The 13,374-nt window shown below is 41.8% G+C and overlaps 1 protein-coding gene across 6 annotated transcripts in view; it reads right to left on the reverse strand.

The window, feature by feature from the left end:
* Positions 1–12,067, reverse strand: part of abl2 (c-abl oncogene 2, non-receptor tyrosine kinase) — a 125,763-nt gene extending 113,696 nt beyond the window's left edge. For 5 of the 6 annotated variants that reach the window (XM_068037445.1, XM_068037441.1, XM_068037444.1 and 2 more), the window contains exon 1: positions 11,448–12,067. In XM_068037445.1, the coding sequence (XP_067893546.1) occupies positions 11,448–11,619 (172 nt within the window). In that variant the 5' untranslated portion in view covers positions 11,620–12,067. The remainder of the gene's footprint in view (positions 1–11,447) is intronic. The other variant, XM_068037446.1, reaches the window with a different exon arrangement.
* Between the last annotated feature and the right edge of the window lie 1,307 nt (positions 12,068–13,374).

Here is a 13,374-nt window from a genome sequence, read left to right on the forward strand (position 1 = left end):
GTTGAAGAATCTTTTTTTCCCCATCGGACAGCTGTGAGGACTTCAAGTAACACTGGACTGTAAATTTGCAAGGACTCTAATTTTTTCTATTTTTAATGCTCTTTATATCTTCATAGTGTTTAAGAATTTAGTTTTTCTAATTAAACGGTTAATTTGTTCATTTAAAGACACCTGGTTTGGTTAGCCTCATTCGGGTGTTAAAAGATGGTACAATTTGGCTGGGTTTTTCTTTCATTTGAAAAGTTTTAAATGATATGTTAGGCGATCTGTGGAGGGATGGGACTGAATTAACAGTGCGTTTCACCACAATCAGAATCGTATATTTGGATTGGGGGCTTTGACTGGAGCGGTTGATCGTAACAATACGCAAGTAAAAAGATACTGAGGGCTCATCTATATTACCTAGAATTCTTGTACAAAAGCATGGCTGCATATTGGTGAACACAATAGCAAATTCTTACAATGTAAAATGTGAAGCTATTACAGGAGACTCACAGTAAAGCACAATACCTAGTATTTGATCAGCTTGACTTAATGGTAGCACTCTCTCCCAAGTCAGAGGTTGTGGATTCACGACCCATTTCATGATTTGGGCATAACATTTAGAGTGGAACATGAGTAGTGAGGGAATGTTGCATTATCAGAAATGCTGTTGTTAGGATAAGACTTTAAACCAAGGACTCATCTGTTCAGGAGCTGCAAAAGAGCCATGAGACTTAAGAGACGAGGATCCTCTTGGCAACGTGGCCAACATTCCCCCTCAACCAAAACCAAACAGATTAACTGGTCGGCTACCTCATGGGTACTTGTGGGACTTAACTGGCTGCCATGTTTGCCAACACAACACTGACTTTGCTTCAAAAGTAATAAATTGGCTTTGAAACACTTTGGAACGTCCTGAGAATTTGCAAGGTGCTATACAAATCCAAGTCTTTCCTGCATGCTTTCATACACTTTTAATGATACTGCAGGAATACAGTCTTATCAGCCCTGCTACTATCCCAAAAATTAGAATAAGCAACAAGATTGAAAATAATAATTTTTGCACATCATCGACATACGCTGACAATTAATTTACTTTTCTAACTCAAACAGCAAGATTACCAGATAAAAATTCACACACCTCAAACAGAATATCCCTGTGTAAGAGGAACAAGATGTCAGTCACAGCACTCTAGGTAAAGGTGAATCCCTGTTTCCCCACAAAGTGTCATGTTCCACTGGCATGCCAATCTTCATTTCAAATATACACATATTTCAAAAGCAAAGCATTTATTCCTCTGTTCATGCACTTGACCTTCAATTTTTCTTTTTTTGGCCATTTCACTTCACGAGTCCTCACTGCTGTTACGACCCAAGACCAAGATCGAAGTTCCAACCTTGGGTTCCTCTTGGTAACAGTCCTTGATCATTGAACACTTCAGAACACTTTATGATCAAGAAAAGCTGCAGTGTGTTACATCATAACATGCTACAATGTTGAGATGATTGCCAAGTGCTCAAACATCACCTATGTTTTAAGACATCATCCCCACCACTTTGTGTGTTATTGTCTCATTTCACAGTCCAACCCTTGGATGATCCTATGCAATCCTTCAGGAACTCAGGTCCATCTGAGGGCTGCAAATAAAGTTTCAGTAATGAGAGAATCACTCACTAAACTTTGTATGACGATATTAATTACAATTTAACCTTTTACAACCTCAAGAGTTATTTGCTGTTGTTGACACATCCCACTCCCCCCAAAAAAGAGAGGTGGGTTCAAACCTAGACTAATCACAATTAATAAGCAGTTTATGTCTTAATATCCATTACATTAAACTATAAAGCCATAATAGCTTAGATACTAAAGGGAGTCAAAACAGGAGAGTGAAATTCAAATAATTAAGACTAGATAAATCCACAACCTTCTTCAACACTTATAAATACTTTAAGATTTCAGACAAACAATTTAACCTATTTGAGTTAGAAACGTTCCTGGCTTGTTTCTTTGGGTGTGGAATCTTCAATTGTGGTGTTGACGCACATGACAGGAAAAAAGGCAAGTAGTGTGGAGAAAATACTCAGTAACATAACATCCCATGAGAGGAAGGCATGTTGCAAGGCTACTTTCCCCAAAGATTCCTGAGAAATACAGCAAAACACAATGAAACTCCAAAGCCAAACACAAATTTACCTACTGTCATCAGAGATGAATGGGAAATCAAGTCAAACATTGCAACTAAGTTAGACACACTGAATCTGGGCATTGCAGTGGGTCAGTTTAACTTTTAACCTTTGAAGCTTCAAATCTCTGTTGAGATTAACGTCTCTTCCCTCTGTTTAACGGTTGGAAGAAACCTATTTCAAATCAGTTTGGGCAGCTATTAACAAAATTACCTTAAATTTGTCACAGGTTGGAACAAAACAATTGTTTATCTCACTTGGAGAAGGCACAGCTAGCTGGTATTGGAATGGGAGAAGTTACAATGGTTCACTCTTTTTGAATTAGGGCTCATGGCACACTGCTGGAGGAGATAAATGGGAGCTTTACTTAGTGCTAACAATGCAAAAATAATTGTACAATAAAATCACACCACCAACTTCCATCATCTATAGAAAAATAGTTCCTCAAATAAAAAAGACAAATTTAGTTAGAATTAAGAAATAGTGTTACACTATTGGGAGCATATTAACCAATGAACAGTAGAAAGGATACAAAGTTAGAGGTATGTAGACGAATTCGAGAAAAAATGCAGGAACAACAGAACGATAATATTGGATGAATGTAATTATCCAAAGAAACGTGGGTGGGGTAAGAATAATGTTTTACAATGTGCCCAGGACACCTTTCTATTTCAGTATATTTCTAATCCAAAATGGAATGCAGCACTAAAATAAAAGCAAAATACTGCAGATGCTGGAAATCTGAAATAAAAACAAAAAGTGCTAGAAATACTCAGCAGATCTGTCAGCATCTGTGGAGACAGAAATAGAGTTAACATTTCAGGTCTGTGACCTTTCACCAGATTTCATGAAAGGTCACAGACCTGAAACGTTAACTCTGTTTCTCCTTCCAAGGAAAGCAGCACAGCTGGATCTCATTCCAGGAAATGAAATGGGCCAAGTCGGTAATGCAAGGGTAGGGGGAATATCAAGAAAGCAGCAAACTGTACATAATTAAGTTCAGTATAAAAAGTGAAGAGAAGCAACAGAGGTAAAAGGACCTTGACTGGATAAAGGTTTAACATGGAATTAGCCCAGATAAACTGTGAAGAAAACTAGCAACTAAGACTGTGCATAAAAAATAGGAAATGATAAAGCAGATGATTAGAGTACAGATTAAGCACATTCTAATTAGTGGGAAAGGTGCTAAAGACGTAAAATAAGATGGAAAATCTAGGGCTAACACAAAAAAGAAAATACAACGGGTAGGCAAAAAAAAAAAATCAGCAAAAGGAGGCATGAACTGGTAGGCAACATTAAGGGAAGTAGTAAAAATGTTTATAACCATGCAAAAAACTAAAATAGTTAAAGGGTAGATCTGATTGAATACAAACCATCTTATTTAGCGTTTCAGTCACTTCAACCTTTTCTGAGTCGTTTGCCTCAGTTTTCGCACAGGTATCGTAGTGGGGATGATAAAAGATGGAGCAGTTAGGTAATATAAATATAGGTAACTATGACTAAAAAAGCTGGCAGAGCTTAAAATGGAAAAGGCAATGGGCCCTGATGGCATGCATCCCAAAATTCTCAGGTAAGTGAGAGAGAAGGCAGATGCTCTGGCAACAATCTTTCAAACATTGTTGGAAACGAAAGTAGTGTACCTGTTCATAAACAGAGAAAAGGATAAATCAGGTAATTACTCACCAATCAGCTTATCAGTAGTGGATAAGCCTCTAGAGGTCATAATAGTGGATAAAATTAATACTCATCTGAAATGATTTGGGTTAATTAACAAGAGCCAACATGGATCTGTAGAAGGCAAGTCACTTCTGTCAAATTTGATAAATTGCTTTGGAGAAACAAGATTTATTGATAAAGGAACTGCAATGGACATTGTTTATATGGGAGAGCTGGACTAAGAACAGTTTTTTCAGCGAGCCAGCACAGGGCAATCACCCAAATAGCCTCCTGCTCTACCATACAATTCTATCGTACTATATTATAACGTGATTATTTTTCATTCTCAAAGCATTATGAACTATTTGTTCTTTATTCTAATAGTAACCGAAGAAAGATTATAAAAACAGAAAATGCTGGAAATACTCAGCAGGCCAATTCTGTTGTTTTGTATGCACACATAACATAAATGAACAGATAGTCTGTTTTGGTAGTGATGGTTGAGGGGTGACCATTGGCTAAGACACCAGACAGCAGCATGCTCTTCGAATAGTAATAGCATGGAATCTTTTATATCCACCTGAGCTTGCAAACAGGGCCTAGGTTTACAAAGAACAAAGAAAATTACAGCACAGGAACAGGCCCTTCGGCCCTCCAAGCCTGCGCCGATCCAGATCCTCTATCTAAACATGACGCCTATTTTCTAAGGGTCTGTATCTCTTTGCTTCCTGCCCATTCATGTATCTGTCCAGATACATCTTAAAAGACGCTATCGTGCCCGCGTCTACCACCTCCGCTGGCAACGCGTTCCAGGCACCCACCACCCTCTGCGTAAAGAACTTTCCATGCATATCCCCCCCTAAACTTTTCCCCTTTCACTTTGAACTCGTGACCCCTAGTAATTGAATCCCTCACTCTGGGAAAAAGCTTCTTGCTATCCACCCTGTCTATACCTCTCATGATTTTGTACACCTCAATCAGGTCCCCCCTCAACCTCCGTCTTTCTAATGAAAACAATCCTAATCTACTCAACCTCTCTTCATAGCTAGCGCCCTCCATACCAGGCAACATCCTGGTGAACCTCCTCTGCACCCTCTCCAAAGCATCCACATCCTTTTGGTAATGTGGCGACCAGAACTGCACGCAGTATTCCAAATGTGGCCGAACCAAAGTCCTATACAACTGTAACATGACCTGCCAACTCTTGTACTCAATACCCCATCCGATGAAGGAAAGCATGCCGTATGCCTTCTTGACCACTCTATTGACCTGCGTTGCCACCTTCAGGAAACAGTGGACCTGAACACCCAAATCTCTCTGTACATCAATTTTCCCCAGGACTTTTCCATTTACTGTATAGTTCACTCTTGAATTGGATCTTCCAAAATGCATCACCTCGCATTTGCCCTGATTGAACTCCATCTGCCATTTCTCTGCCCAACTCTCCAGTCTATCTATATTCTGCTGTATTCTCTGACAGTCCCCTTCACTATCTGCTACTCCACCAATCTTAGTGTCGTCTGCAAACTTGCTAATCAGTCCACCTATACTTTCCTCCAAATCATTTATGTATATCACAAACAACAGTGGTCCCAGCACGGATCCCTGTGGAACACCACTGGTCACACGTCTCCATTTTGAGAAACTCCCTTCCACTGCTACTCTGTCTCCTGTTGCCCAGCCGGTTCTTTATCCATCTAGCTAGTACACCTTGGACCCCATGCGCCTTCACTTTCTCCATCAGCCTACCATGGGGAACCTTATCAAACGCCTTACTGAAGTCCATGTATATGACATCTACAGCCCTTCCCTCATCAATCATGTTTAACATGTCGTCCATAGGGAGTCACTTCCACCTTCAGTACTGCACTAAAGTAGCAACACAGGTGATATGCTTAAGTCCTGGAATGAAGTTTGAATCTGCAACTTTCTGATTTGGATTCAAGAGGGTTAGCACTGAGTCAAGCTGATGTATTTAAAACAAGCCTTTATGAAGAGCTGCTGATTAGAAAGGTCAGTGACCTGAAACATTAATTCTCTCTCCACAGATGCAGCCTGGCCCACTGAAGTAACTCCAGCATTTACGGTTTTTATTTCAGGTTTCCAGCATCTGCAGTATTATGCTTTTGTAAAATAACATTATCTTCTGTCCAAGACTGAGGATGTAAGCTTGAAGTTAATATGCTAGTAAAGCAAGTCATTTCTTGCCACACAGTTTCCAACATTTACTCTCCTCTGGGACTTGGGAACTTACGTTACATGTGGAAAGTGCACAAATTCATGGGGTTTCTTTAAGGATGTGACACCATATCAAGTCACTTGCCCTAATCAGCAGCTCTTCATAAAGGCTTGTTTTAAATACATCAGCTTGACTCAGTGCTAACCCTCTTGAATCCAAATCAGAAAGTTGCAGATTCAAACATCATTCCAGGACTTAAGCATATCATGTGTTGTTACTTTAGTGCAGTACTGAAGGTGGAAGTGCCATCCTATGGACGACATGTTAAACCAAGGCCCTGTTTGCAAGTTCAGGTGGATATAAAAGATTCCATGCTATTATTATTCGAAGAGCATGCTGCTGTCTGGTGTCTTAGCCAATGGTCACCCCTCAACCATCAAGACCAAAACAGACTATCTGGTCATTTATGTTACGTGTGCATACAAAACAACAGCAACTGCACTTCAAAACTTTTGCATTGGCTGAAGCATTTGGGATGTAGCCAGGATATGAAAGGTACTATGTAAGTGCAAGTTTCTTATTTCTTTTTAAGACAGCTGCTTATGTTCAGAGTTCCAAGTATATCATTTCACTTCCTTTCACAGAAACTTCTCAATATTAGTCTTGCCATTGGGAAGAATTGAGTCGAGTCTCAAAGCTTACTCACAAGGAAGGAATACTAGAGGGATCCAATTAAGTAGTTCGGTTTCCCAGGCTGTGGCACAGAAACATGGCATCATGGCACTTTTAAAAAATTTATTCACAGGATGCAGGCACCACTGGCAAGGCTAGCATTTACTGCCCATCCCAAATTGCCCTGGAGAAGACGGTGATGAGCCAACTTCTTGAATACAACTGAGAGGCTTGCTTGGCCATTTTACTTTTCTTTTTAGTTTTTTTTTTCTTTTTTAAATTTTTTTTGTGTTTATTTTATTCAGTTTGCCTAACCACTTTTCTTTTCATGTTTGTGCTTGTGGCTGTTCAGTTTTCAGTCCATTAACACCTTATCTGTACTAATGCTTTGTCTTTCAACACACCATTAACATATTGTTTGCCTTTGCTCCATGACCTTCTGGTCGGTTGTTCTCTGTGACCTTGTCCTATCTACACACCTTCTCCTTTGTTATCTCTTGCCTCACCCCCGCTTTACTTGCTTAAAAGCTTTCACATTTCTAATATCTGCTAGTTCTGAAGAAGGTTCACTGACCTGAAACGTTAACTCTGTTTCTCTCTCCACAGATGCTGCCAGACCTGCTAAGTATTTCCAGCATTTCTTGTTTTTATTTCAGATTTCCAGCATCCGCAGTATTTTGCTTTCATTTCAGAGGTCTGTTAGGAGTCACGCACACAGCCCCTTATCGTGTACGTACACCCAGCCTCGTCATGCATGTTGCATCTTGCAGTGACAACCTCAGTAGTCTGCTTCAAAACTGCCATCCAGTACAAATGGTTCATAATTAAAACATGCCTCAGTTATAGCTAACAGCTGAGGAAATCTTCATACTGCCTACGTACAACAAAAGGTCCTGCAGTGAAGATTCAGTAATGCAGCTAAACCCTACACACTATGAGTTCCACAATGAAAAAAATTGAAGCAGAAAACAGAAAAGCAGTTACAGACTGCACAATAAAAAGAACAGTAAAGCCAACCTGGCAGCTCAGTTACTGCATAACCCAGCATGGACCTGAGTTATACAAGCCAGGTTCAAGCTGAGTTGAAACCCACTGGGGTTATGGTAGATCCCTCAAATTGATTGGAGACGATGGGCAAAAAAAAAGGATGGATTATAACTTGTAATTGCCAAAGTGACCCCCTACTGTAAAGTGAAAATGTGAATATTGGGCAATGACAAAAATGGCTGTGACGCCCATTCCTCGCCCCCAGCCAACGGAATAGCCTCCTGCCAGACATTGTGTAGGCTCATGTGAATTTTCCAGGCAGCACCTGTGGGATCTGACTTCAGTCTGAGGCAATGCCCTTGGGAGAAGGTGGAGAAAGAGAAAATTAACAAGGACCATACTGAGGTACACATCTGCAGCTCTTACACATTCACAGGGACTGGTTCAATTTTTGGGCATCTGTATGATATTGCAGCTTTAAGTCACTGTGAAATCAATGGACAGATGCAGATTATGAATTGCAACAGAACACATGTGCCTGCAGATTTACATTTGTTAGCCATTGTAACAAAATGCTCATTAACAAAGCTGAACATAACCTAGCCAAGAGCATTGACGGAATGCTTGTAATTTACTAACTAGCAATCAGACCATTATTTATGTAAATGAGATACTAGTTAATCTAAATATGATTATACTGAGTTACCTCAAATAAGCTCAGAAATATAAACCAGTTTGTAGCAAACAAAAAGCACATTCGTCCAAAAATCAGGCCCATACTTGCCATTATAAACTACTCAATTACATCATCCAAATGAGCATCACGAGGATAGCTCTCATCCGGTGGCTGTTTAAACTTATAAACAAATCAATCCAAGTCTCTCCCCTCAACCTGTACTTTGAGCACTGTGACAAAGTGTTCAGCTGCTCCCAGACACAATTGATCGCCACCCTCCAATAACACCCCACACCCAGGATCAGCTGCCACACGAAGCAGAGTGCCCCTTCGTTTCAGTCATTTCACTGCAAACACGTAAACAAAAATGGTCCTGCCCAGCATGCACCTGCCATGTGCATAATGCTGAAAATGACCAAAAAATGTTTAAATGTCAATTCATGGCTCATAAGCTTAGCGTCTGTCTGCTCCTTCTTCCGATTATAATGGATCGACCACACCTCCTACAAGAAGGTTTTCACGTCACTAATCACAACCAATCCTATCCTTACCCGACATAGAAACCATAAATTATTTTCTCCTCCCGAACTCAGGACTGCCAAGATCAACTAAATCTGACCTTATTGAAATCAGTTCCTCTGGGGCCTGCCCACCTCACCACCTCACTGGACTATGGTGGGAATCACCAGGCCTACCTTGCTAAATTAGGCAGAAGTTTTAAATCTTGTCCAGTACAAACTACCTGAGAATTATTCCAAATAAACTGTGGTTACTTTTGTCAGCATTGGTTTGCCTCATTAATGCTTCCATCAATCCACCCTCCGTCAAGGAAAATTGGAAGCTAAAGCTACAAAGGTTGAACTGATGTCATTTGCCATCTAAAATACTTGTGATGTTTACTAGAAAACCCCATCATCTTCCCAATATCTCTTGGATGTTAACTTGTAAGTCTGCGCCCCTCAATCCTTCTGCCTTGCTTTTTTCCTATTGCTCTTTCTAGTACAAGACATGCTTAATGTCAGCAGTGGACCCTTATCAGAATGAATTTCTCAGCAACATTAATTCCAGGCACTGCAGTGCCAATCATCTGCCATTCCCTCTTCCATGGAAACAAAAATCAATTAACAGCCTTGTGCCAGAGTGTTTGGACATGAATGTGCATCAATTTCCTATCCTATACCTCAACTGTCCAATCTCAGCCATCCTGCCATTACATGCTAAGCAGAGGCCAGGTTCTTCCCACAAGCAGAGGGCTGAATAAAAAATGGCAGGATAATGAAGCAGTCATATAATTGCCTTTATTGGTTACTTTCTGTGGCATGTTTTCATGGCACTGATAGAGATTTGCGAGCAAGGTTGCTTGCATACCACCCCATTAAGAAGAAATGGAGAGCAGCAGATTTAAGAAGTAAATTCCCAACAAACTAGAAGGGATTCATAAGCAAAAGACATACCAGGACACTAGTATAAATAAAATGCAAATTCTAGATCATTGTGGTCCTTGGGAGTCATCGATTCATATTGCTCTTTTGTAACTCAGATGTTTATTAAATTAAGTTTAAATAAAGCACAATTTCTTACATCATGTAATTAGCCAAGGCTAATAACAACTTTGTAAAAACATTGCATATCTCGGAGACTTCGTAAAAATAATAGTTGCATGAAGGAAGTGGTCCCAAAAACCACAGGCACCCAATGGAGAGACTCAACAAAACCCAGTAACACACTACTCAAATATTTCCACTTGGCCTTTCTCCATCGTTAGAGTCTCTGAACATCTCGATTCAGATTCTTGGAGACACTCAAGAGGCACAGTTACCTACTCAAATTTTACCTCTATTCTCATTATCATCTCACCATAAGAACCCCCAACACAACCACGCTATGGCACAAAACACACACCCAGTAACTGCAGAAGCAGGCTGATGATAACTGTTTTATATCAAAGCTGGGGCACCTACATAGAAATGAAGATTCAACAGAACAATTTAAATTGTGTAAAATAGAAACATCTGCAGTGCTCTTATCTCAATGATTCATGGATGGCAGCAAAACATATGGAACAATAACTTATATTTATTTAGCACCTTTAATGTAATAAAACTTCCCAAGACACTTCACAGGAACGATATAAAGCAAAGTTTGACACTGAGCCATATAAGGAGATATTAGGGCAGATGGCCATAAGCTTGGTCAAAGAGATAGATTTTAAGGAGCATCTTAAAGGAGGAAAGACACTTGTCTGGTGAGGTTTAGAGCTTAGGGCCCAATCAGCTGAAAGCATGACCACTAATGGTGGAGTGATTAAAATCGGGGATACTCAACGGGCCAGAAGTAGAGGAGTGCAGATACCTCAGAGGGTTGTGGGGCTGCAAGAGATCAGAGATACAAAGGGGCAAGGCCATGGATGGATTTGAAAACAAGGGTGAGAATTTTAAATTTGAGGCATTGCTCAACTAGGAGCTCATGTTGATCAGTGAAGACAGGGATAATCACGGATGGGATGGGATGGAGACTTGGTGCGAGTTCGGACATGGGCAGCAATTTACGGAGAGTAGAATGTGGAAGGCCTGCTAGAAATACATTGGAATAGTTAGGTCTAGAAATAATAAAAGCATGGATGAGGGTTTCAGCAGCAGATAAGCTGATTAAGGGGTCGAGTCCAGCAATGTCAAAGAGGTGGAAATAGGCAGTCTTAGTAATGGCCATCATAAAATATTGAAAATGTTACAGGGCGATCTGGGCCTCAACTTAATCCGCTCATTAAGTCTTGAATTTTTCTTCATGTCAGCCAGTCATCATGACCCAATACAAGCCCAAGTGAAAATTCATCTCTGCCCAAAGATGGGGTATACAGCCTCTCAGAGAAAATGCATCTTACAGCTCCATTCATTGTGCTCATTTTGTATAGCTTTACTGCAATCATCTGAGGTGAGCCGCAGTGATGTTCGTGCGGGTAGTTATTATTTCAGCAAACAAATGGTGAAGAAAGTCATGGAATAAAAACAATGGGGAATCGATTTGGGTGAATCTGTGTTGTAATTAAAAACAGTTGGATGTGCCCCTGGCCCCAACACACGTTTCCCTGTTTATTAACAACTACAGACTTACCGTGGTGAGTGAAGATGTTACAAGCGACCTCACTGCCTCTGGCTGCTGTGTCTCGCCTCCTACCCCCGTGTCCGGGCCTCGCTGTGCCAACCCTACCCCTGCCCGGCTGGCCTGCCTCCCCACCCGCACCACTACCAGCAGCCCCGCCGACGCGGCCCTGCTGCTGCCCCATCCCCGGCCTCTCCAAGAGCGTCCGCCCCAAATCCCGCTCTTTCGGAGCCGTTTCCTTTACATCCTCCCTCGCTGTCCTCTCCTCCTGCTCCGCGGGGTTATTGTGTCACTCTCTGCCCGGCCCGGCACCCCGCTCCTGATATAGATGCACAAGGGTTGCGGCCGGGACCCGTACCCCTTCCCTCGCTATTGAGAGGGGAGGGAGGGGGTCGGGGGTTGGTGTCTCTTTATGACTAATGCACAGCACAGGCCCCGACAGCGCAGCGGAGGGGGCCCGGTCACCCTTCGGCTATCAGACAGCAAACGCTCACTTCCCCCAACTCCGTATCCGCTACTGTCCCACTGCAACCGCCTGTGCCCCAAGCCACAACGAGGCACTCTGTTCACGGTCCTCCAAGCCACTCCTCCGCCAGTGGACCTCCAAGCTTCTGCTCTGCCACTGGTCCTCCGAAATGGTCCTCCGAGCCTCTTCTCTGCCACTGGTCCTCCGAAATGGTCCTCCGAGCCTCTGCTCTGCCACTGGTCCTCCGAAATAGTCCTCCGAGCCTCTGCTCTGCCACTGGTCCTCCGAAATAGTCCTCCGAGCCTCTGCTCTGCCACTGGTCCTCCGAAAATGGTCCTCCGAGCCTCTGCTCTGCCACTGGTCCTCCGAAAATGGTCCTCCGAGCTTCTGCTCTGCCACTGGTCCTCCGAAAATGGTCCTCCGAGCCTCCGATCTGCCACTGGTCCTCCGAAATGGTCCTCCAAGCTGTTTCTTTGCAGTTGCTTTTCGGAGCTGATCTTTTAACGACGGTGCCGACGTAGGGATCTTTATCAATTTTGTTAACAATATCAATGGCTATTTCTGACTTTGGAAGGACAAATTACTCCTCTAAGCAGATGATATCGCCGTGCTGCGGAATCCTGGATTATACAGAACCATCAGTTTGAAGTGTTGGGTGTGCGAAGGGTTTGGGGACAGATAAATGTGGCCTCAGTTGCGCCTCTCGGGCTTATTTCATGGTTGGCAAATTCAGAGTATTCTGCAGCAAATTGAGCTCCCAAAATTTTGTAGTACCTACTTCTCAAATGTAACATTTTAATGAGTATTAATTGCCGATGACAGACTTGTCTTGATAGATATATTACCTTATCCCGTCAAAAATATTTGGAAGAGCTTTTCAAAAGATTGGTTTGGAAATGCAGTGACAGTTGCCATGTCAACAAAAGGGAAATGCCCAGGACTTCAATTGCAATCGTGGTAAAAGCCGCCAAAGGGTTCCTTCGACTCGAGCATCATTTTTGTTTGTGCCATCCATCTAAAAACTAAGTGTCTGAATGTCGTTTTGAGTGAGCTGATTAATCCATGGGATACATGAGAAAATGACCAGGCCATGAGTCAAGAGCAAAATACTGCAGATGCTGGAAATCTGAAATAAAAACAGAAAATTAGGAAATACTCAGCAGGTGAGGTAACATCTGTGGAGAGAGAAACAGAGTTAACATTTCAGGTCGATGACCCTTCATTAACATTAAGTTCTCTCCCACAGATGCTGCCAGACCTGCTAAGTATTTGCAGCATTTTCTGTTTTTAGGCCTGGTTTGATTTAGTTTTGTGAGGGAGCTTATCAACAAGTGTTATCTTGTAAAGGCATGTATAACATTGATGAAATCAACATATTAATCAAATTCCTGTTTCAAAATAGTTTCCAGCTGTCCAAAAGCTGCAAAGTTGCATGGTAGTTGCAAGGCATCATCCCTTTCATTGTCAAAGTCT

The sequence above is a fragment of the Heterodontus francisci genome, chromosome 8 (genome assembly GCF_036365525.1).
Source record: "Heterodontus francisci isolate sHetFra1 chromosome 8, sHetFra1.hap1, whole genome shotgun sequence".
Classification (NCBI taxonomy): domain Eukaryota; kingdom Metazoa; phylum Chordata; class Chondrichthyes; order Heterodontiformes; family Heterodontidae; genus Heterodontus; species Heterodontus francisci.